Here is a 24,123-nt window from a genome sequence, read left to right on the forward strand (position 1 = left end):
GTTCCCTAGGGTTTTTTTTTTTTGGGGGGGGGGGGGTGTGGAAATCTATCTACTGGACCATTTCAGAACTGCATAACTTTTATTTTACATTGTTAACATCAATTGCAGGAAGTTGCTTTCCCAAGTCAGACAACTATATCCTCCAAGACAGCACTATGCCCAAGTCCATGCTGATGAAAATTCATTTTCAGTTATAAAAGGGGTCATGTTTCTTTCTCATGTCCATAACTTATTCCAAAGATTGTTTCAATCACATAAAAATAGGAAATGTCCTGGGGACCAGCTTGGATTTTTTTATTCTTCCAGTGAAGAACTAGCAGACTGCTTCTAAGTGTAATTTAACTGAAAACACTACTTCAACTTCAAATTTATTTAATGATATGTACAGGAGTTAACAAATTACAATTAAAACGGAATCAGTTATGTTAATTCCACATAACTTAAAATCATGCAACACTGCATGGTAAAAACAACAGCTTCGTTCATATACAAAAAAGTATTTTTTTAGACTCGTGATAGTATATTGAAATTTTTGACATAAGCTTTCTGCAAAGAGCATTTTATAAAAATTTAAAGACCTGATTAATCAGTTAATGCATTATTAGGAAAGATAATAAACACATTAGTAAAGTGAGGTTACAAGCAATTAATTTTAAAATTACACAAGGTACAGGGTTGAATGTAGTCTCATGAAATAAATGTTTGGTTAAGAAAATAGTTCTGAAAAAGTTATCATACTGAAGCTATGTATTACTTTTGTCAAATCAGGTTATATAAATCAATAGTCAAGTTTATTCAGTTAAAGAAAATATGCCTATCCTTTCTTATACTCATAAATAAGTACTTATTATATAGTCTTTATATACAAGTGAAGAAAAGTTCAATGTAAAAAATATACTGCCAATCCACTTATTATGGTTGAAATAGCTCTTTTTATCTACACATTAAATTGCATTGATGAAAATATCCAATTTAAATCACATTCAACCAGCATAAATATTTAAGCTGAGTACTGTTGTAAACAATAGAGAAAAACAAATTCTTTTATTTCATCACTTGCGTAACACAATCTACTTCTCAGCTTAGAACGCTATAGAGAAGCCTAAGATTTAATTTAATCAATTCCAAAACCCACTAAACTTAGAGTAAACAAAGTGAATGTTTTTCAAAGTGCATAATTTCCAACTCATCCACTTGTAATATTTATCCAATTCCAGTTCATCAGCAAGAAAATAAAATGTACTTGGCTATAAAAATACTAAGGAATGTTATTGAAAAGGAAAGGCTATTTGGTAGAAGTAACTACAAAAATAATTAGTTTAAATCTTTGTAAAGCTTTAATGCAAGAACATCAGTACACTTTCTTTCCATAAACCTTAAAGCATGATCAACACCAAGATTTTAAATTTCCTCCTTTCAAGTACTTGAAAAAGGTCGCAACCAAGTGTCTCTTCAAAAATTAAGCAAGAAGAATGATCATGCAGGTGTTAATCTGCTAACATTTGGGGACACTGATATCTGCGTTGTGTTGTCATCTCTGGCTCCACTGGTAGCAAGTATGGGCAAGGCATCACTCTGAAATGTAGATGCAGGACAACTAGTCATGGCAACGCTCTCATCTTCACCGGTGTCTGAATCTGGTGTTGCAACTTCACTGTCCTGAAGCCCCAAGATCTCACAAACTGCTTGTGGCAATTCCTAAATATGCAAAATCAAACACAAAACCATCATTCACTGTAGAGGAAAAGTAATCACAAAATAACATTTGGACAGTGTAGTCACACTGATTCCAGAATCTGAATAATTATTCTAACAGTGTTAATTGTTACGTATCTTCTCACAGCTTCCTTCTTCAGATGAAATTCTAACCAGTTTTTTCTTAAGTGGTTCCCTGATGTTCTATTCTGAATTAGTCACTCTCCACCCCATCCTACCACTCCCACAAATGTAAGCTTTCTAATATTTTGAATTTATTTCATTCTCCTTATTACTATAGTATCTTAGATATCAACTGAAATCTTATTTACACTATCTTTCTCCCTTAATACCCAAGGTTCCTTAAAGAAAGAAGTGTCTCACTTACATATTTTGAACAGAACAGCTATCAAATAAATGCTGGTAGAAGTGAACCATAAGTATTTGGAACCGTGAACAAATGATACAAAGACCAAACAGGAACTCTCATAAAAATATGAAAGCCAAAACACATCAGAATAGAATGATTTAGTTCAAAGTCAGATCATATCAAATTTGCCTTGTTTTCAGAAATATCTGAGAGCTTCACTGATACAAATGTAAGGATATAGACTACCACTCATTTAATTATTTCTGATTAGCATCTGTCTTTATTTGGGGATACCACATTTAATATGAGGTCCTAGTCTGTATTCACTAATTCTACTGGATAACACATCAATACTTCAATTCTACAGCCCCCTTTAGTTGTTGCAGAAATGTTTTCATTATTTTTGCCATTTTTCTGTACAATGTTTCTTATCTAGCGTAATTAATCAACTGTTTTCAATTAAGTGCTGTAACCCCCTAATGGTAAACAAAATGCTAGCCAATGCTTCGTGTCTGCCTTCAACCTGCTAAAACTGCCTTTATCTTACATCTATAAAGAAAAATTTGTTCTTGACCACCAAAAACATACAAACAAAAAAATCTTACAATTATTTAAAACACTGTATACCTTGCATTTTACCATCTGTAGAGAAATTGCTTCTGCCTTGCATAGTACATCTTCCACATCAATTTTCATGGACAATTCATTGATATGCTAAAATGAATCCATAAAATAAAATAATTGAAACTAAAAGCACTAATATATTCTACTATATAAACAATTTATTACCAGTTATATTTCACTACACATAAAATCTGTAAAATAAAAATATTCACATACTACAAATATCCAAGAGATTCAATATCTTTCAGTTTTAAAGTTAAAGAATAGCTAATAAGCTTATGGAACATTAAATCCAACAGTTGTCCCAAGTCTACCATCTCAAAGTTCTAAGCAAAAGACAATTATTTTTTTAAAAAACTAAACTACATAAAAAAGCATTTGTTAAATTTATTTTTCTTCCAAATTAGCCAGGTAAAAATAACTGCCCAATATGTATTCAACAAACTGTCATTCTCAGAGAGTCAGTCCTAGTACTGTTATTGATATAATTTAAGTTTTAACTCAAGGGATTCAATAAAGCTCCAAGGAAATGTTTTGTGTATCAGTACCACCAAACAGAAGAAAGAGCCAAAATATTAAAATCTAAATTAAAGGAATAACTACCTTAAGTATCTCATTAAAGCCATAATGCTTTTCCATTATTTGCTGCTTTTCTGATTCCAGAATAGCACAACAGAGAAGAAGATGGAAATTTTTACATGGCAGTTCGGTCCACATTACCTATAAAAAATAGAACTATTTAGTAAACTATTTCAATTCTAAGATATTTTCCTCCCAGAAACAACGCTGAACTCTAAATGACTTCTATGCAAAGCAGAAGGTGCCTAGATGGGGTAGGCCACTGTTTTTCTAGTTAGGAAGTGAGGAGTAGGGAAGTGAAATCTTAGCTTACCTCCATAATAACTAACATCAAGCTCAACACTATGTGAATATGATGAATTCCAAATGGTGGCACTTTAAGTAACTACAATTAGCAAATCACCGAGCCTGACCTAAATGATAAATGTTATTAATTAAGAAGCTGTATCATAAGTAAGGTATAAGGGTTAGAGGCATGTTCAGTATTTCTCTGTGCCTTCAGTTTCTCACTTTTAAATCATCTTCAGTCTCAAAGGGGGGGGGGGGGGGGCTATATCCTAGATGGTAAAATTCAGCTAAATAGTGCATGGAATCAAAACCACCCAGAGACAGCTCTACATTATATTACATAACACAGAATATCCATGACTGTGACAAAAACTGAATCAACTACCCAAAATTTATACCCAAATGTATAAAACATTTGGTCAATAGCTGCATGTACTAAACAGAGATAATGACCTCAAATTTAAGGCCTTAATTTCCTCCTGTTAACCTACATAATAATATCTTACCTGGAAAAATTAAAAGACACACATAAAGAATACCTGAAATGTTTTTACTTCTTTTCAAGTTGAATAATTTTCAGAGTGAATCCAATTTTTGAAAGTTTAATTACAGTGCAATTAACCTCAAAGTTTTCATTAAAAGTTCAATTTATTTGGTAAACAGACTGAGGATTATTCTAGCTATATAGTAATAATATTCTCAATTCATCTTTTAAAAAAGAAGTTGAGACATTTATTTAATCAAATCGATAAACTTTAAAATATGATTCCATACAGAAAACAAACTGGTAGTTGTCAAAGGGAGAAAGGGGATGGGTGGATGCACAAAACAGGGGAAGGGGATTAAGAGGTACAAAATTCCAGTACAACAATAGGGTATATATATATATGTATATATATATGTATATATGTGTATGTGTGTGTATATATATATATATATATATATACACACACATACACATATATATATGTGCATATATGTGTATGTATATACACATATATATATATATATAGTCAATAGTACTGTCATAAATTTGTATGGTGACAGATGGTAACTATATTTATCATGGAGAGCATTTTGTGATGTATGTAAATGCTGAATCGCTATGTTGTACACTAAACTAATATAATACTTTATGCCAACTATACTCCAATTTAAAAATAAAGAGGGGTGCCTGGGTGGCTCAGTCGGTTGAGTGTCTAACTCTTGATTTTGGCTCAGGTCATGATCCCAGGGTTGTGGGATCAAGCCCCACATTGGGCTCCAGGCTGAGTGTGGAGCCTGCCTGAGATTCTCTCTCAGTCTCCCCATCCGTCCCTCTCCCCTGCTCGCAAACAACTTCCCAAATAAAATTAAAAAAAAATTTTTTTAATATTATTTTTGAGAGAGACAGAGACAGAGACATAGTGTGAGCAGGGGAGGAGCAGAGAGAAAGGGAGACAAAATCTGGAACAGGCTCCAGGCTCTGAGCAAGCTGTCAGCACAGAACCCAACACGGGCTCAAACACACAAACCACAAGATCATGACCTGAGCCGAAGTCGGACGCTTAACCAAATGAGCCACCCAGGCGCCCCTCAAATAAAATGTAAAAGTATCATAAAACCCCCCAAAACAAACCAAAAAACCACACAAAGAAACAAACAATAAATACATTTTTGAAAAGTACAATGTATTTACTGGAAAATTAGGATGTGATGATTACTGTGTTTTTTTGCTTAACTATCAAACCATTAAGATTAAATTTCATGACAACCCTCAAAAAATAAATTTTCATTAAATTAAGTATGATTCCAGGTAAAGAACAGGTGAGTTTTACTTCTAATTTCAAACAAAGGAAGTTATCCTACACAAAGCAATGATCCTTTGTGAGCACATCACCTTCTCTAATGGTAGCTGACAGTACAGGAACCAGTCTCCAGCTGTAAAAACCTCAGAGGGCACAGGAGTTCCACTATATAGAAGTCTATTTATTATCCAAATGAATTATTTCCCCCATTCCTTCCTTAGGAGAGTTTCTGTAATCCCTAATCTTTATGAAGATAAGGTAGCAATTAGTCATTACACCAATATTCTATTCTAAAAGCACACTGATCCATTAACACTGATCCATTAACAGTCAGTCCATTAACACTGACTGTCAGTGATTAAATGTGACCTTTCTTTCCTATCTTTGCTGTGCACATTCTAAAAAATAAAGACCTCTCACCTGTTCTTGAGGGCAATTTGGCAAAATCTATCAACAGCCTTAAAAACTGACTACTCTGATTCAGAGGTGTCTTGAAATTTATTCTAAGGACATATTCGGAGGTATCCATGAAAATTTGAATATTAAGATACTTGCCTTAGTGTTAAATATGATGTCATTGCAACGCTGTTGCACAAACAAGCAAAATATCTATCAGGTAGAAATTAAATGGTCGTTAACCATTCATCAGTTGATGGACATTTAGGCTCTTTCCATAATTTAGCTATTGTTGAGAGTGCTGCAATAAACATTGGGATACAAGTGCCCCTATGTATCAGTACTCCTGTATCCCCTGGGTAAATTCCTAGCAGTGCTACTACTGGGTCATAGGGTAGGTCTATTTTTAATTTTTTGAGGAACCTCCACACTGTCTTCCAGAGCAGCTGCACCAGTTTGCATTCCCACCAACAGTGCAAGAGGGTTCCCGTTTCTCCACATCCTCTCCAGCATCTATAGTCTCCTGTTTTGTTCATTTTAGCCACTCTGACTGGTGTGAGGTGATTATCTGAGTGTGGTTTTGATTTGCATTTCCCTGATGAGGAGCGACGTTGAGCAATGAGAAAGAATGAAATATGGCCTTTTGTAGCAACATGGATGGAACTGGAGAGTGTTATGCTAAGTGAAATAAGTCATACAGAGAAGGACAGATTCCATATGTTTTCACTCCTATGTGGATCCTGAGAAACTTAACACAAGACCATGGGGGAGGGGAAGAAAAAAAAAAACTGGTTAGAGAGGGAGGGAGCCAAAACATAAGAGACTTCTAAAAACTAAGAACAAACTGAGGGTTTATGGGGGGTAGGAGGGATGGGTGGGTGGGTGATGGGTATTGAGGGCACCTGTTGGGATGAGCACTGGGTGTTGTATGGAAACCAATTTGACAATAAATTTCATAATAAAAAAAAATTTTCAAATAAATGAAATAAAAAAAAGAAATTAAATGGTCAGATTCATGAGATGTTTATTACATTATTAATATTTTTCTCTAACTTAAATTTCTTTTAAAAAGCCAAACACAAGTCAGCTCCCTCCCAATACTTCACACTACAAAGTGCTATCTCAACAGACTGGCCTGTCAAAACTTCCTTGAACTCTATACAAACCTATACCAGAATGCATCAGAGTCTCACATAAAGTCAAGCCTCCCAAGCAAAGAACACAAATATAAATGGTCTAGAGACCTTGTTCTGGGAAACCTAGTGGCCCAGAAACTTCATGAGGATTGTGATTTATAGAAAAATGCTCCAAAGACCAGATATTCAATTTAAGATCATAAAATTTTAAAGAGAGACCACAAAAACCATATTTATACTATACTTATTACATACTTGCTTTAGAAATTTCAGTTAGACTATTATAATTCATTTATACTCTATAGAACAATAAAGTATTTTCCATAATACATATTACATTTGTAAAATAATTTAAGAACTTACCTCCCATAATCGAAGAATATCTAGAAAACTAAATTCCCTTTTAAATCTGATTAAAAGCCATCTGAAGCAAAAATAAAGGTATCCAGAGTCCTGAGATTCTATACAGAAGAAAAAAAACATATATATGGCTTACTCTTATGTTAATTATCTCAGAATACAGTGACCTATTTCAAACTCAAATTTTTCTACACAGCTTAAGCTATTAGAAGTCTTATAAATTTAATTGCCTTTACTAATTCAAAGAAACAATTATTCAAATTTGTTTAAAAGAAAACCATAAAATAGTAATAATTCATTTTATGAATAAACTGTTTTAAGGCATAATTATAGATAGTTTGGTACCACACTTTGATTTCTCAGAGGAACTCAGGCAACAGTGACAGAGTATATGGGGCTTTCAGACAGTTCTTTACACTTTTTCTCTCTGTATATTACCCTACAACTTGCTGGGTGTATAATTTGATTAACCAAACTTACCTAAGTAACTGCAAAATCCACTATCCAACAATCGAAGTAAGGTACTGAGCTGAATTAGTTGGGTCTTCATGCCTTGCATTTGTTCTTCAAAATTTTGATGCTTTAAAGGGAAATAAATGTTACCACATAAGTAATACTGAATACATATTTTATAGTACAAAATCACTGATAGATAAAGCAAGAGTCTAAGGACAAATGCTGGATTTATACCACACTTGTTATATTAAAAAAAAAATCACAACAAATTAAAAAGCTAAAGCAACATTAAAAAGGAGGGAAGAAAATCCCTGGAATCAAACTAAGGATTACTTGTTTTCCTCTATTCATTTGACTTAAAGAAGAACGCAGAGCTACAGATGGATACACTTATTTCTTACATCAAATAAGAAACTTGGTGAAAGAAATACACACTTGCGAAATAAACTTTTATCAAGTCACTTCCACTGGTAAATATTTCTTCAAATTGTCATATAAAATAAAATTAATTTTAGCTTTAACATTTACTTCATTTTAAAGAATTATTTCTTAAATTTGATGACACTAGGGAATCTGTGAAGTCAAAATCATTTGCATGACAATTCCAAAATATTATATACATTTTGCACTTTAAATTCTCCCCCAAGTATGAAGGGCTATATGAGGAGTGACACTACAATAGAATGAATACAGGAGCAGGTAAGAAAATCCAGCTGTCTTCCATTAAAGTAGACACTGAAGAAAATGGAAAATGGAAAACAATCCCTCTTCTCAGTAAATTGTTTCCATTTGGAAAAGTTGCTTTTCATTAAAAAAAGGTTATAGGTGTTATGGTATAAAGGTTTGTTATTTTTAAATAATTAATAAATATTTATATATTTCTCAATATTAAGTTTTCATATGATAAACATCAAGAGATATATAACCTACATAAAGAAATGTTCAGAGTCCTCAATAATATTTAAGAGTGCGAAGGGGTCCTGAAATCACAAAGTTTAAGAACAGTTATGGTTTACTTTACATAGTTTAAATAATCTGCAAAGTTGAGTAAACTCCTTACCAAAACTTTACCCAAGTGTTGGGAGGTGGATAATGAGACCAAAATAACAACAGGAAGGTTCCTTAGATCATTCTGATCCCTTTTATCCATGTGCCACCAACTCCTCTACGGTAACCTACTGTCCTAATGCTTATAAAAACCCTAAGGACAACATCTCTTCCCTCACACTTCTTTTTTAGTTTTGGAGACACAGCATCACTCTTAGCTTAAAAAAAAAAAAAAAAATTAAGGCTACTCATTCTCAAAAAACTGATTTTTCTTTTATGCCTTAAGGAACTAGTTTACTAGATTGACACAAGCCTTTGGGATATCATTCCTTGACATTTACCACAGAGAGCTGTAAGCGAAAGGCAAAATTAACTCTCTGATTAACAGCATCATTTTTTATTATGACAGCCAAAGGCTAGAGTTGTTTTGGGAGTACCAACATGGCATACTCTGCTATAAAAAGAAGCGCTCCAAAAATGACAGAAGACAACTTTGGAAAAGTAGCTACTCCTGGAGAAGGGAAAATCAGATCAACAACGGATATACAAATGGCTTCAATTGCATCTGTAAATAAATATATGCACATATATACATACACATGTATATTCATATATATACATGCTCATATATATTCGTGTATATGTATATATACACATGTGTGTATATATATGAGGAGGGAGGTGAGGAGAAGGAAGGGAGGAACTAAATTACACAGCAAAATGAATGGGTGGGTATAAGAAAGTTCATTAGATCATTTTGCTAATCTTTCTATAATATTTCTATAATAAATACAGCCTATGACTATCCCTACATTAGATGTGAGTAAATATAACAAGAGTAAATCTATGGACACCAGGTTCAGTCATCACAAAAGAAATAAAAACTTACATGAAATAAAGCTGTAAAACAAAAAGAAGGAGTCAAATAACAGTATGGATTTAAGGACACCAAACCAACAACAATGCAGTAAAAAATAATCATGCAGATTATTTTGATTGCAACATGTTACCCTTTTATTCAAATATGAAAAAAATGTTAGTAGACAATATATTAAGAGATTTTTTTTAGAATAAAGACTAGAAAAATCCCCAGACCATTCTCAATGGAAAAGGCAAACACAGAAACATTTACTATGAAAAAGAAGAATTTGAACCTTCATACACAAAAATGACAAATAGACCGTAAAGTGTGTAGTACAGATGTTCATTACATTTGAGACCTAAATACATGCACAAGTATGTATGTATGCATGCATGTATGTATGTATATATATGGCATCATAAGTCCATTTTTTGCACATGTCAATATTGGCTCAATTTTATGGAAACTATTACTGTAAAAATCAAAATGCAGTCAGTATGTTCATGTTAATTCTAAAGTGTCTAAGCACTGGGGAAATCTTCATGTGTTTATTCTACAAAAATCTGTTGCACAAAAACCTCATGTTGGCATTAGGAAAATTCTGGAAGCATACCAGAGAACTAGTTAAACAAAGACATGAGCCTTTTATCAAGGAACATACTAGCTCTAGTGAAAAGAGGATAAACAACAAAAACACAAGAAAGGCAGACAACGGTTTTTATACAATTAGTATCAGTTGTACAGACCTTTATAACAAATGCCTCAGGTTTCTAGAGCACTTGGGAGTAATTGGAACTAAGAAGGCAGGTAAAATCAAATCAATCAAAAAGGTAAGGAAGACAAACTATGATATTAGCAGATTACTGCAATTAATAATCGTTCCAAATAATCCAAAACATTAATTCATGGTCATGACTATGCAGTTCGAAATACTTATTAACTTAATAGTAAAAGATATTTTTAAGTATCAAATCTTATCAAATATGTGTTTGGAAAAGTAGAAGTGAGGATGAGTTGGAACCATGGATAAGAGACTTAAAGGGAAAAGTGGGAAAAACTGGAAGGGCAAAGAAAAACTGGCAAGCTAATTCCCAAGAGAGGAAGAATAGCCTAAAGAAAAAAGAGAAGGGTACTATTTCTAAATCCCACATTCGTATCCTAGAAACTGAGTTAAACCCTATGTTACAAGGAAACATTTTATATGATTATATATTCAATATCTTTATCCCCTTGCTAGCAAGCCATTTGAATACCCAACCTCAAGGTCCAGAGGCAAGTATATTAGTTTTACTCTGAAACAGTACAGTGACTTATGTAGTCAGGTCTTTGGATTTCATATGCCTTTATCTCCTCTTAGCCCTCTTCTATTTTTTTTTCTTTCTAATAGATTACTTGAGAAGACTGTTCTATTTTATTTCCCTGTTAATACTCTGTGCTATTGTCCCAGAATTCTGTCTCCAAGATATATCAGTAACAATAGATAAAATGTTCTTTGTAATAATATGTATATATAAACATAGTTCAACTAATAATCACATGCTTCTGAGAAAATAACAATGAATTACTAAGAAAGTGTCACCATTACAAATAGTTCAAACAGAGATCTAGAAGAAAAATCAGTTACTATAATGACAAAATCCAAAAATGTTCACAAAAAGTAAGGATATTACTTGGCATGACTAAGCTTTATCTCTGAAACAGATGATATGAAAGTTCAACTACTTCACAAGAACTGAATTCATCTACTTCATCAATATTCTATAATGACTCATAGGTCTTCTGCAGAACACAAGCATTTACTGATATTAAATCCTGATTATTCTTGTGCTACAGGCACTTACTATCTACTTCTTGTATTAAAAACAATGTCAGTATTTTCAAGCCCCTTGAAAAGGCTATTTAAAAAAGAAACAAACAGGGGTGCCTGGGTGGTTCAGTCAGTTGGTTAAGCGTCTGACTCCTGATTTTGGCTCAGGTCACGATCTCACTGTTTGTGGGTTTTTCTTTCGTGCACTGACAGTGCAGAGCCTGCTTGGGATTCTCTGTCTATTGTCTCCCTCTCTCTGCCCCTCCCCCACTCTCCCTCAGTCTCTCAAAAATAAATAAACATTTTAAAACAAGAAAAAAGAAACAAACAACATAGAGCAATTTTTAAGTTCCACCATAACTGGCTAAAATATAAATATCAATCTTATGTAAGATTATATAACTAAATTTTTCAAAATTAGTTTGATTAAAGGAAGGAGCCCCTGTTCTTACCATTTGGTCCATATAAGAAGCAAAGCACCAAAAGGCATCCACTTCATTTTCCATCACATATAAAAGAGGGGAAAGTAAGTCACTCATTCCCTGAACATACCCTAAGAATAGAAAAAACAAACAAAAAACAATCATGTCTCTGAAAACCTAAGCTTTATGTAATTCTTCTGTGCATATCATTACAATTTCATTTAAAATTTCATCTTTTCTTTGGTTTCAGAAACTGGTAGATATTGACGTCTACCGAGAAAAGAAACAAACAAGGAGGAAGTCTAGCAATCAGGTAAGAAAGATGAGTTGTCATAGACTGAGATGCCAAGCAGATATATAGCTGCTATTATGTCTTCAGTGTGGTCATCACTATCAAGAGAGGGTAATATTATTAAAAATTAAGGGGTGCGCCTGGGTGACTCAGTCGGTTGTGCATCTGACTCTGGCTCAGGTCATGATCTCACAGTTCGTTAGTTCGAGCCCTGCATCGGGCTCTGTGCTGATGGCCTGGAGGCCGGAACCTGCTTCAGATTCTGTGTCTCCCTCTCTCTCTGCCCCTCTGCCGCTCACACTCTGACTCTCTCTCTCTCAAAAATAAACAAACATTAAAAATTAATGTGCAAAATTACTACAATAAAACAGGAAAGGTGAGAAAAAACCCACAGGAACATCAAATGTAAGTGTATATATTCAAAGGACATTTGAGAAGGACCAGTCAGAAGTAAGGGGGAAAAAAACAAATGAAAAAAGTGTTGTAAAAGTCAAGGGGGGAAAACATTTCAGGGCCCAAGAGTCAACAGCCCCTAATGGCCATGAACAAGCCAAATAAAATAAGAACTTTTAAAAAGGGTCCAACTGCTTTAGCCACCAGATCACTGGTAATCTAAACCAAAAGAAGTACAAAATTATGTATTTCTTTTAAATAGCCCTATCTATGTTCTTCTTGCCTTTCTCTTGTTATTCTATGCACAACCAATGCTAGCAACTGGGTGTAATCCAATCAATACTTTGTACCTGAAACTACCACTCTGACCACCTTTCTCTGGATGTTGCTATAATTCTCAGTCATGACAATTACAGCCCTTGATTAAAAAGAAAAACTGTAAAGTTAAACAATCAGGCCCCTCACTTTAAAAGTCTTGGTTTTGGGGCGCCTGGGTGGCTCAGTTGGCTGAGCGTCCGACTTCAGCTCAGGTCACGATCTCACGGACCGTGAGTTCGAACCCCGCGTCGGGCTCTGGGCTGATGGCTCAGAGCCTGGAGCCTGCTTCCAGTTCTGTGTCTCCCTGTCTCTCTGCCCCTCCCCTGTTCATGCTCTGTCTCTCTTTGTCTCAAAAATAAATAAACGTTAAAAAAAAAAAAAAAATTTTTTTTTTAAATAAAAAAAATAAAAAAATAAAAGTCTTGGTTTTGCTTCTCACCTGAACGTGTCAAGCTTACTTTTTAGTTCCACCTTATAAAACTCTTTAACTCTTTAAAACTCTTATAAAACAATTTTCTTAACTGTTTCACAATGGATTTCAGATTTAAGACACATTCTTGAACCAACAAAGGGACAAAAGTTCATATGAAACCTTTTTACATACAGATTATCATTCAACTTTGGTAACTTTGGTACATCTGTTAAAGTTACTTACAGATTTTTTTCTAATAGTAGCTTGAAGTCATGGAAAATATAGTCTTTCATGTGCAAGTCCAAAGCTTACATTCTTACCATTCACAAAAATCTATGTGCACTGAAGCCATTAAAAGTATATATTTTAAAAGGGAAGAGGGTATTTCTGCTAGAAATGATTTACAATTCTACACCTCTCTTCCTTATTTTGGAATAAAACTTTTAACAAAGGACTTCAGGAAGCATATAGGCCAGAGTCTCTTGAGAAAACTTCTGATCAGAGATATAACAGAGAGACAACTCAGATCACTTCGGGATCACCTTACTATCTCTATCTGCTCTGAGCCTTGCCCTATCATCTACTCCTATGTTCCTATCAACCTAGGTCTACATGATACCCTGTGGAAAAGTATGGCTCTACTTGCATTAGCACGAAAGAACACTTGGGTTGCCATGGTGGGCATCCGATTACACTACCAGACAACAAAGTTACCAAAATATTTGGAGAAAAGTGCCAGGGAAAATTGGCATATGATATGATATCTAAATGTAAGTATTTCTACAAGTTTATCACAGGCTTTTTAAAAATCCTGCACCCTTGTGATGATTAGCTTTATCTCTCAACTTGGGTGGACCTCAGAACACTCGGATGCCTGGTTAAACATTATTTCTGTGAACGTCCTGAAAGTGTTTCCAGAAAAGATTAGCATCTGAATTGGTGAACTGATGAAAACAGATGCCCGCCCCGCCCTGCCCCCCACTGTGGGTGGACACCATTCAGTCCATGGAGAGCCTGAGCAGAACAACAAGATGGAGGAAGGTGGAATGTGCTCTCGCAATAGCTACTTGAATTGGGACAGTGATCTTCTCCTGCCTTTTACAGCTCCTGGTTCTCATGCCTGCAGATCTGAACTGGCATCTGCACCACTGGCTCTCCTGCTCTCAGGCTTTCCTGGGTCTCCAGCTTGCAGACAGCAGACTGTGGGACTTCTCAGTCTCTTGAATCGTGTGAGCCTACACCTCAGAAGAAATCACCTCAGAAGAAATCTTTTTCTTTTCTTTCTCTCCCTCTTTCTCTCTCTGGATATATATGTTAAAATATGTAAGAATATATATATAAACACAAAAAATACATAAACATACAGAATCTTAATGGTTCTGTTTTCCTGCAGAACCCTAATAAAAACACTTTTAAAAGAGTAAGTGGGTTAGAAGGAAGACTAAATTGTTATCATCAGAACTTCTCTAGATGGCACTGACACAGTGAAAGCAATGACCAACATAAAGGCTAAACCGGGGTGCCCGGGTGGCTCAGTTGGTTAAGCCTCTGATTTCGGCTCAGGTTGTGATCTCACGGTCTGTGGGTTCGAGCCCCACGTCAGGCTCTGTGCTGACCGCTCAGAGCCTGGAGCCTGCTTCTGATTCTTTGTCTCCCTCTCTCTCTGCCCCTCCCCAACTAGCGCTCTCTCTCTCTCTCTCTCTCTCTCTCAAAAGTCAATAAACATTTAAAAAAAATTTTTTTTTAATGCTAAACCAGTTAGAGTATGAAAGAAATTTGATCTGAATTCAGCAAAGTGCAAAAGAGTACTTCACTGGGTCTGACTGTATACAGTCTATAATAAAAATATTTCGAAGTGTGCTATTCAAAAGATTTACCAAGTACCTCTCGTCTAGAAAAAAAAAGTGCTTTATTATATAGTTATAATGAATGACAATTTCTAAGAAGTTTATTTAATCATTTAAGTCTTCAGCTTTCATATGAGATCACTACCATATTTCTTATACAAGTCTTAGCTGAAGCAAGTAGTCAAATTAATCTTCATACTCTAGTTGCTTTTAATCTATTTTATTTTATACATGATGTTCTTTGGGGTATGTCATGAGTTGCGGGGGTGGAATTAATGTACAAATTCCTTTTAATTAAAGAAAGATTAAAGCTGTTTAAATTAGCATTCAGTGACACTAAGATCCTGCAGTAGTGCTGACTGATGCACATCTTAATCAGCACTACTACAATTTCGCAAGTAGTTCTCTAAAATTATTTCCGCAGCAAATTTCTTTCAGAGGGGGGTGGGCATGAGAAATGAACTCCTTATCCTAGCACACACTTTCTTACACTGCAAAGAAAAAAATCACCTACATATAGGTCAATTTCCAGGTTAACTGAACCTCAGCCCTTAGGGTATCAAATACAAAATATTAGAGGTGGAAATCATTTTTTTTAATTAGACACTCTCTGCCTTCTTACATACGGTATTTCAAATATAATTTAATGTTTTATTGGTTATTTAGGATCATCATCATGTACATACACCATTAAAAAAGATATCTCCCAAGAAACATCCTAAGTGTAGTGCCTTTGCACTAACGAAAAATTATTCTTGAGTTCTTCTGTCTGCTTTTGGTAATTTTTGTCTCCTTCCTCACTATTCATGACGTTGTATTCAATGTAAATATACCTATACCTCATCTATATGGTCTATGAAACCAAACAACTCAATATGACAGAATTACTTACAAGAGTAAATTTACAACAGCCCAGGTTACTTTGCCATGAGTAAAAGTCAAGAATTTGGTCCACTGCTTTATGAAAACTACACTGATTTCTCACAAGGCCAGAGTTCTTAACAGGAACCTTGACTATGTTTCAGATAACTTAGGTACTTGCCCAGAAAGAACGAGGGATTAATAGAGACAAATGAAGACAGTAATTTATACAGTTAGCTGGACTACGCCCTGAAAAAACTGAGCATTCAGGAACTCCTACGAATATGCATGAATTCCTATCTCAAAATTATCATCTGACAGTAGAGGGCAATGCCTCCATTCCCTAAGACAATGGTCCTATTCCCTACAGTAAAATGGCAATGGGTCAGTGTGGTGGATGTATAGAGGTGAAAATGCCAGCCTGAAAATAAAGACCTGGGTCTCTACTCCAGTCCAATATTCACTACTTGTACAACCTTGAGTCACTCTCTGAATCAATATAACCTTATAAAATCGGAATGATTTCCCCACTTCTTTGAAAGGCTGCTATGAGAGTCAAAATCAAGTATGACAGCATTCTCTAACCTGAAAAGCACTACTCTACCAATAGGTTTTCAATGATCCAATTTGAGGCTCATTATTTGAGGTGACAGATAGGACTAAATTTTACATTTTAAAGATAAATCTGTTTTTCCATTTACTTTCACCAAAGAGGCTGATGCCTCAAGATCCACAGAGTTTACATCTTCCCCTAACATATAAAAGAAGCCAAGAGGAATTTACATAGACACAAACAGTGAAGAAAATGTACCACAATTCAAGGCTCACTTGGGTTTAATACATTAAATATCTAATTACCTTTTCTAAAACCTTTTCAAGCTCTACTAAAATAATCTGGAAACCATCTATTTCCACCATTCTCTACTTGGAAGTTACTCACATGGTAGATAACTCAGAAACTTATCCATTACTTATACTTACTTACTTGCTTAGAGAATCTGTTCGTCCTTTAAAGAAACAACTCAAGTTCTCTTATCCCTTAAAATATCGATTCCTTATATTTTCTACTCTTATCATCCCTTCCCCATGCAAGCTGCAACTGCCCCTCTCAGCCTGTCTTTCTAACCCATTCTTGGCAGGAAACACAGTTATCAAGAAAAGAGAGTGAAGTTCTACATGGCCTAGATAATTATCTGCATGGCTTGCCCAAGACATCACATCAGTATTTTCCTTCACAAAGTAGAAAAGTTTTCCAAATAAAAGTTCCCAAACTTTCTCAGTTCACAGACTTCTTAACATCTAAGTAATTTTTTTCCAAAGCACTCCTCAGCTCAAGAAAATAACTAACACTTCCATTTATTAAGTAGTTAGATCCAAACAACTTAATATCTATTTATGTCCTAAGAACTCAGCACCTGTTGGGCACTACACTATTTCTCAAACCTTGGAATCCAATTGGAAACCACCATTCCCATTTCCTGTCCCTCATCTATTTTCACACAGTACTTGCTGAATCACACAGCAAGGCCTGAAGCCCTGCTTTGCAAAACTAACTTCATCAGGAGGAATGTGACCATCTAATGTTGAAACTCTGAACTACTTTAGCTAGGACTTACAGCAGTACCCTACAGAGTTCATGATCTCTCTCAAAAATTTAAAATATCCCACATTGTCCCACGAGTATGCTGTGACAACCCTGTGCTCTTCAGTGCACAATTTGGGAATCACAGCCTTCTAAGTTTCCAGTCCAGTAGAACAATCCCTACAGAAACTAGCCCACAGAGCTGTTAGATACATCTAATAGGTTCATAAATTTAAATTCTAAAATAAATATACATAAATCTTTCTAAATTAGGATGTCAGAGGAGAACTTACCTAAATCAAAATCGTACATACAGTAGGTCATCAAAATGTCATGAAGCAAAATCAACCCTGGATTATCTTGGCCTTCATAAAACTTGTTTGTTCGATCTGTTCTGTTAACATCTTTTTCTGAGGAGGAAAATCATCACATATTTGAAAACCTTTCAAAAAACAGATTCTTATAAAGCTTACCTCTTACAAGAACAAAATTCTTCTTGGTACTAATTTCACTCTCTTGCCAATCTTTCACTTAATGAAAAAAAATCATCAAATTCTATTTCAGATATGCAATAAAGTAACATTTTGGAATACTTTTTCAAAAATCGGTCCACTTCCTTATGGGTATACTTTCAAATATTTCTCAATTCTTATCTAAACATAGAAATTTTTTAATAGTAGAAAACACTTTCAATTAATTAAAAGCAATACCAAGTAATAATTCACATTAGTTAGCAATAAAACTGCCAGTCATGAATGCATGTGATAGGCCATATTATCTGAAAATGGTAATAAAAAAAGCTCTTAGGCAATCAAGTGTAATCAAAGAGATTTGTTTCATTCATATCTGCTTCATTCATTATCAACTTCTTTGTCATGTTCCATAATCATCTTCAGGACGAATGACTTCCTTATTCTCATATATACATTATTCAATTTATATATTAGTATAAACAATATGTATTAATTTTGAAAAAATGAAAACCCACATTTTGCTGGAAATGATTTCATGACACTGAAAACAGATTTGGAAGCTTTACCACGAGCATACCCCAAACTGTACTGACAATTCAATTCCCAAACACTGATACTAGCAAATGCAGCTAATTGTGAAAGGCTTTACTAACGGTCTTTCCCAAACGAATCCCTCAGTAAATTAAAAAATAATTTACAGAAATTCAAAATGATTAATTTATTCTATAACCAATTCTGTTTAAAAGTTATAACTGACCTCTCCCCACTGCACTCCACCCCTTTAAACTGAATAAATTGAAAACACTGTCCATACAGATACTCCCGCTTTTCAGAAGTTTGCATTACACCACTTCACTTTTACAAAAGACCTACGTTAGTACCCGTTTTCACTAACCAAAAGAAATCCGAAGAGGATTTTCACTTTTCCAAAAAACGTCCAGAAGCAAAAATAACATTCAACAGGCAGCATGCACCCTGGGCAGCCAGATGGGTCCCGCCAAGCTCTTTTCCCGGGACTTACCCTCAATCATCCATAGCTTTGAACTGTGTCTGTGAGCATCTGTGCTTTATCGTAATTTATTTTGTGTATCTATTAGCAAGATGTGTCCTAAGGTATCAAAAAAGTCTAAAAGAGGTTATTTTTGGGGTGTGGGAATCCTTAAGAAATCTTTCATATAAGCTAATAGTAATTGTTTCTTTGCTTTATGCCATTTAGGCTTATGAAAGGTCTCATAGGAACGCTCTACTTTCAGATAGCTGGGTAAACCTGTACTTGTCAAGAGATGCGGAGGTATTTTACAACCAAGTAGAATCTAACAAATAGAAGATGACATGAGTTTATATTCTATAAGGGCATTTTTTAAAAATATTAGAATATTATAGCTTTCTATTAAAATATACTACATTAGGGGCGCCTGGGTGGCTCAGTCGGTTGGGCGGCCGACTTCGGCTCAGGTCATGATCTCGCGGTCCGTGAGTTCAAGCCCCGCGTCGGGCTCTGTGCTGACAGCTCGGAGCCTGGAGCCTGTTTCAGATTCTGTGCCTCCCTCTCTCTGACCCTCCCTCGTTCATGCTCTGTCTCTCTCTGTCTCAAAAATAAATAAACGTTAAAAAAAACATTTTTTTTTAAATACACTACATTAGATTTAATAAAACCAAGTATATATCTATAGAATTGTGGAACCGTTTATCAAACAAATAAGGAAAAGCAATACCAAAGAAAGCATAATAAATGTAAAATTTCATTTAAAAACATCAAAATGGTTCGGTCTCAAACAGGTACATAAGTTTATTTTTTTTATTAACTCAAGCACAATTTATACAGTCATAATAATATAGAATATATCTGCCTTAATAGGGGTTTTAAATGTGGTAAAAAAATTATTTATACCCTCATGAAGTGTATTTCTTTCCTCTTGTATATTTAGAAGTGACATACCAGGCAGAAAACAAAAAGGGATCAAAAGTGATATATAAAAGTATTTTATAAGGGAAGTACTTCTAGAAACTAATTTTCTAGAAAGAAAATTAGTAAGTTTAAAAAAAAAAAAAACCCTCGTTAAAACCAACTCTCCACTTAACTTATTATGGCTAAAAAAGACTGAAGCAAAACACAACCACCCCAACAGATCCCACTTTACATTTGCCATCAGTAACCTCATGTGGGCCCCTAATTCTGCCTGGCACTCATGCTCTGTTTCCTTCATCCATTCCCTGTCCCCATTCATAGAACTACTTTACATCTTCTCTATCTTTAAGCTTCCAATATGGTATATTCTCCGAACTCTAGCTCTTAGATGAACACCTTGCTTCTTATTTCTGAGAAAACAGAAGTTATCCAAGGAGAACTTCCATAGGATTCTACTATTTTAACCACATAACTGCATTTGTATTCACACAGTCCCCTTGTCTCCTATCACTCACTCTAAATGAGCTTCCAAGATCGTGGCTAAGTCCAACCCCTCCTCTTGTGCGTGAAATCCATACTCTACTGGCTACCCAAGGACGCAGCTCTAGTAATTCTTGTCTCCCTCTCCAGTTTCATGAGTTTTTCTTACATAGTTTTCAACCATACTATTGTTTCTCTTTTCATAAAAACCTTACTTAACCACACTTTTCCCTTGAATGGCATCCCATTCTGTCTCCACCTGTTTAGAGCAAAACTTCTTGAAAGAGCTGTATATATTGTCTCCAAATCCACTCCTCCCGTTTCCTCCTGAACTCACTCCAATCAGGTTGTCACTTCACCAAAACCTCTCTAATCAAAATCTCTAGTGATCTCAATACCTTGTGCAATGGTCAACCCAAGTCTTCATCTCACTTGACATCCTAGTTACTCCTTGTTGAAATACTTTTTTCACTTGACTTCTGGTCAAAACTCTCAGGTTTTCCCTCTTTTTTTCTCTGGCTCTTTTCTCAGTCTGTTTTGCTGATTTCTCCTAATTGTTCCTGTTTATAAGTTAAAGTACTACCTCAGAAGGGTGCCTGGGTGGCTCAGTCTCTTAAGCATCTGACTTTGGCTCAGGTCATGATCTCACAGCTCTTGAGTTCGAGCCCTGAGTCAGGCTCTGTGCTGACAGCTCAGAGCCTGGAGCCTGCTTTGGATTCTGTCTCCCTTCCCCTTCCAGCTCGTGCTCTATCTCAAAAGTAAACAAAAAATTTTTTTAATAAAAAAAAAAAAATAACGTACTACCTCAGAGCTCAGTTCTTGGATCCCTCCTTTTCTAAATACACCACTCCTTTGGCAATGTCATCTAGTCCTCCACCATCTATATGCTGATGACCTCTACATTTTTATCTCCAGCCCCCTTCTCTCCCCTAAATTCTAGCCCTATACATATAATTCCAACTCTACATTTTAATGTATCAACATCCAATAGGCAGTTTCACACTTAACATGTCCAATAAGTTCCAAATATTTCCTTTCAAACTTGATTCTCTCACAGTTTTCCGTGTCTTAATTAAAAACCTACAATTCCATTCCTCTGGTTACTCACTTTAAAAACTTTGGAGTCATTCTTGAGTCTTTGCTCTCCTTGTCTGACACAGATACATACGTGTGTGTGTGTGTGTGTGTGTGTGTGTGTGTGTGTGTGTATGTCTGTGTGTCAAACTTTCAAAATACATATAGAAACCAACGCTGAGATCTCCCATCCATTCATTCCATGCCACCCCTCCCATTCACTTCAATCTAGAGAGCTACATGGGTCTCCTCTTTGCTCTTCTTCAAACATGTGGAGGTCCTGAAGGACAAACAAGTCTAGACCATGCTGTTCCCCTCTGCCCAGATGCCCTTCGTCCAGATAGCTGCATGGCATACACTCTCTGCTTCTTCAAGTCTCTATTCAAATCTCACTCAACTGCTAGTGCTCTGTATCAACCATCATCTCTTGCCTAAATTATACCAATAGCCTCACATGATCTATTTCCACCCCTGCCCCCCTACAGCTATTCTCCAAACAGTAGCCAGAGTGATTTGTTTAAAGGTCGTATCACTCCTGCTAAATATCCTCCAGTGCTTCCCATCACACTCAGAGGAAAAGCTTATGTCTTTACAAAGAACTACAAGGCTCTATGTGATCTGTACCTATTCCTTCATTGTTTCCTCTCTGAACTTCTTACTTTCTATACTCTACCCCAGCTCATTCTAACCACACTTACCTCCCTGCTGTACTTCAAACATGCAGAGAACCTGGGGTGAAAACCAGTCTTAATATACGTTGTTCCTTTCTACTTGGACTGCCCTTCACCTAGATATCAGCATAGCTCACTCTTCCCCTTTTTCAAGTTTCTACTCAAATACCACTTTTTCAATAAAAGCCTTTTCAGGTCACCCACATTAAAACTGCAACATGACCAATAAACTTCCTAACATCTTGCCGGTCTGATTTTTCTACTTAGCACTTATCACTAACATACCACATGTTACTTATCTTGTTTACTGTCTGTTCTTCCCCACAAGGATAACAGCTCCTTGAGGGTAAGTCTTTTGTCTGTTTTGTTCACTCATGAATACCCAATGCCTAGGGGAGGGCCTAGTACATAAAGGCACTAAGTAAATATTTATTGAATGAATGAATGTATGAATGTTTAAAATAAAATGTGATTTTAAAAAAGATCCCTAGCGATTCTAACATGCAGCCAAAGTTAGAAACCAGTGCCGTAAAGACCAGGATTCCTGGGCCTTCTTATCTGCCTCCCCCCCCCCCCCCCACAAATGATATCATCCATTCCCGAGGATGTTTATACTGATAATATCCAAATTTATATCTCCTACCCAGACTGTTGCAGATTACTCAACTAGCCCCTTGACATTCCATTTGTATATCTCACTATAAGGTATATAAGTTATATCTAATTCCATTTCACCATCCCCCATTCTCTTCATCACCATAAGTAGCACCACCAACTGGCCAATTTCTTTAGTCAAGAAATGTAGTCCCATCCTAAATTCTCTTCTTCTTCATACCCCACATTTAATACATCAGAAAGTCTTATCGATTCCATCACCAAAATATAAGTTGAATCCACTTACTTATCTACATTTCCACTACTACCATCTCTTAGAGTTCTCTACTAATTGGTCTCCCTGTTCCTACCTGTACCTTGACAATCCATTTTTCCATAGAGCAGAAATACTGATTTTAAAATACAAATAAAATGGTCTTATTCAAAATGCTCCAATAGTTTCTTTTCATACTTAAAATCCAACACGTTGGCACTAACCACAAGATCTACAGCTTACCTGTGTATTTTTTAATAAAATGAATTTATACCAAAGAAAACAACAACAACAACAAAAAGCTTTTGGCAACCTTTCCCCAAAAAATACTTTTGAGAAAAAGTACTATGGAAAAAGAATCCTTTAAAACCAACTTATTATATATACTTCTACTGGTAGAAAGTATGGTACAGTTGAAAAGTAACTGAATTAAGAATCAGATCTGAGTATGAATGAGTCTGGGCTATGGAACTAACTAGACAGATGACTGAAGACAATTTACTAACATTTTCTGGGCTTCAAGTCTGTTATCTGCTGAACTAAAAATGAAAAAACTGGATGAAAGTATGGCTCAATTCTTTTGATTTGAAATGTTTACATTTTTCCTCCAAACTCCTTGAAGTGAGAATAAGACACAAGAAAGATTGAGAATTATCAGAACCATTATCACTGCTCCCTAACAAAAAAAAAAAAAAAAAAAAAAGGAAGATGACATAGCATGTGGAAAGAAAAGGCTTAATTAAGGGGTGCCTGGCTGGCTCAGTTGGGGGTAGCACACAACTCTCAATCTCGAGGTTGTGAGTTTGAGACCCACGCTGGGTAAAAAGATTACTTACTTATTTATATTAATAAAGACATACATACACACAAACTTAAAAAAAAAAAAAAAAAAAAAGAAAAGAAAGAAAAGTTACTTAATCTGTAAGATCCCTTCCAGTTCAAATATTTTATGTTCAAGCAGGAAAAAACAGTCCATTACCATTTTTTCCTACTGAAAGTGAAAACAGCAGGGGACTTCAGTTGGAAACTTCAGATAATTCCATGCCTCAAGATCCCCAACCTTCTGAGATAACTGGAGGAAGGACACAGTTTATTCCAGTATAATTTATTTTTT

At 35.3% G+C, this 24,123-nt stretch overlaps 1 protein-coding gene across 3 annotated transcripts in view; it reads right to left on the reverse strand.

Annotated features, from left to right (window-relative positions):
• Positions 1–355: 355 nt before the first annotated feature.
• The window catches only part of TBC1D15 (TBC1 domain family member 15), a 74,484-nt gene continuing 50,716 nt past the window's right edge, over positions 356–24,123 (reverse strand). For all 3 annotated transcript variants that reach the window (XM_019455113.2, XM_019455112.2, XM_053894658.1), the window contains 7 exons: positions 17,828–17,944; positions 11,860–11,960; positions 7,716–7,815; positions 7,239–7,336; positions 3,293–3,409; positions 2,693–2,779; positions 356–1,698 (listed from right to left, as the gene is read on the reverse strand). In XM_019455113.2, the coding sequence (XP_019310658.1) occupies positions 1,477–1,698; positions 2,693–2,779; positions 3,293–3,409; positions 7,239–7,336; positions 7,716–7,815; positions 11,860–11,960; positions 17,828–17,944 (842 nt within the window). In that variant the 3' untranslated portion in view covers positions 356–1,476. The remainder of the gene's footprint in view (positions 1,699–2,692; positions 2,780–3,292; positions 3,410–7,238; positions 7,337–7,715; positions 7,816–11,859; positions 11,961–17,827; positions 17,945–24,123) is intronic.

This window comes from Panthera pardus, unplaced genomic scaffold, assembly GCF_024362965.1.
Source record: "Panthera pardus isolate Hobbes unplaced genomic scaffold, ASM2436296v1 HiC_scaffold_6, whole genome shotgun sequence".
NCBI lineage: Eukaryota > Metazoa > Chordata > Mammalia > Carnivora > Felidae > Panthera > Panthera pardus.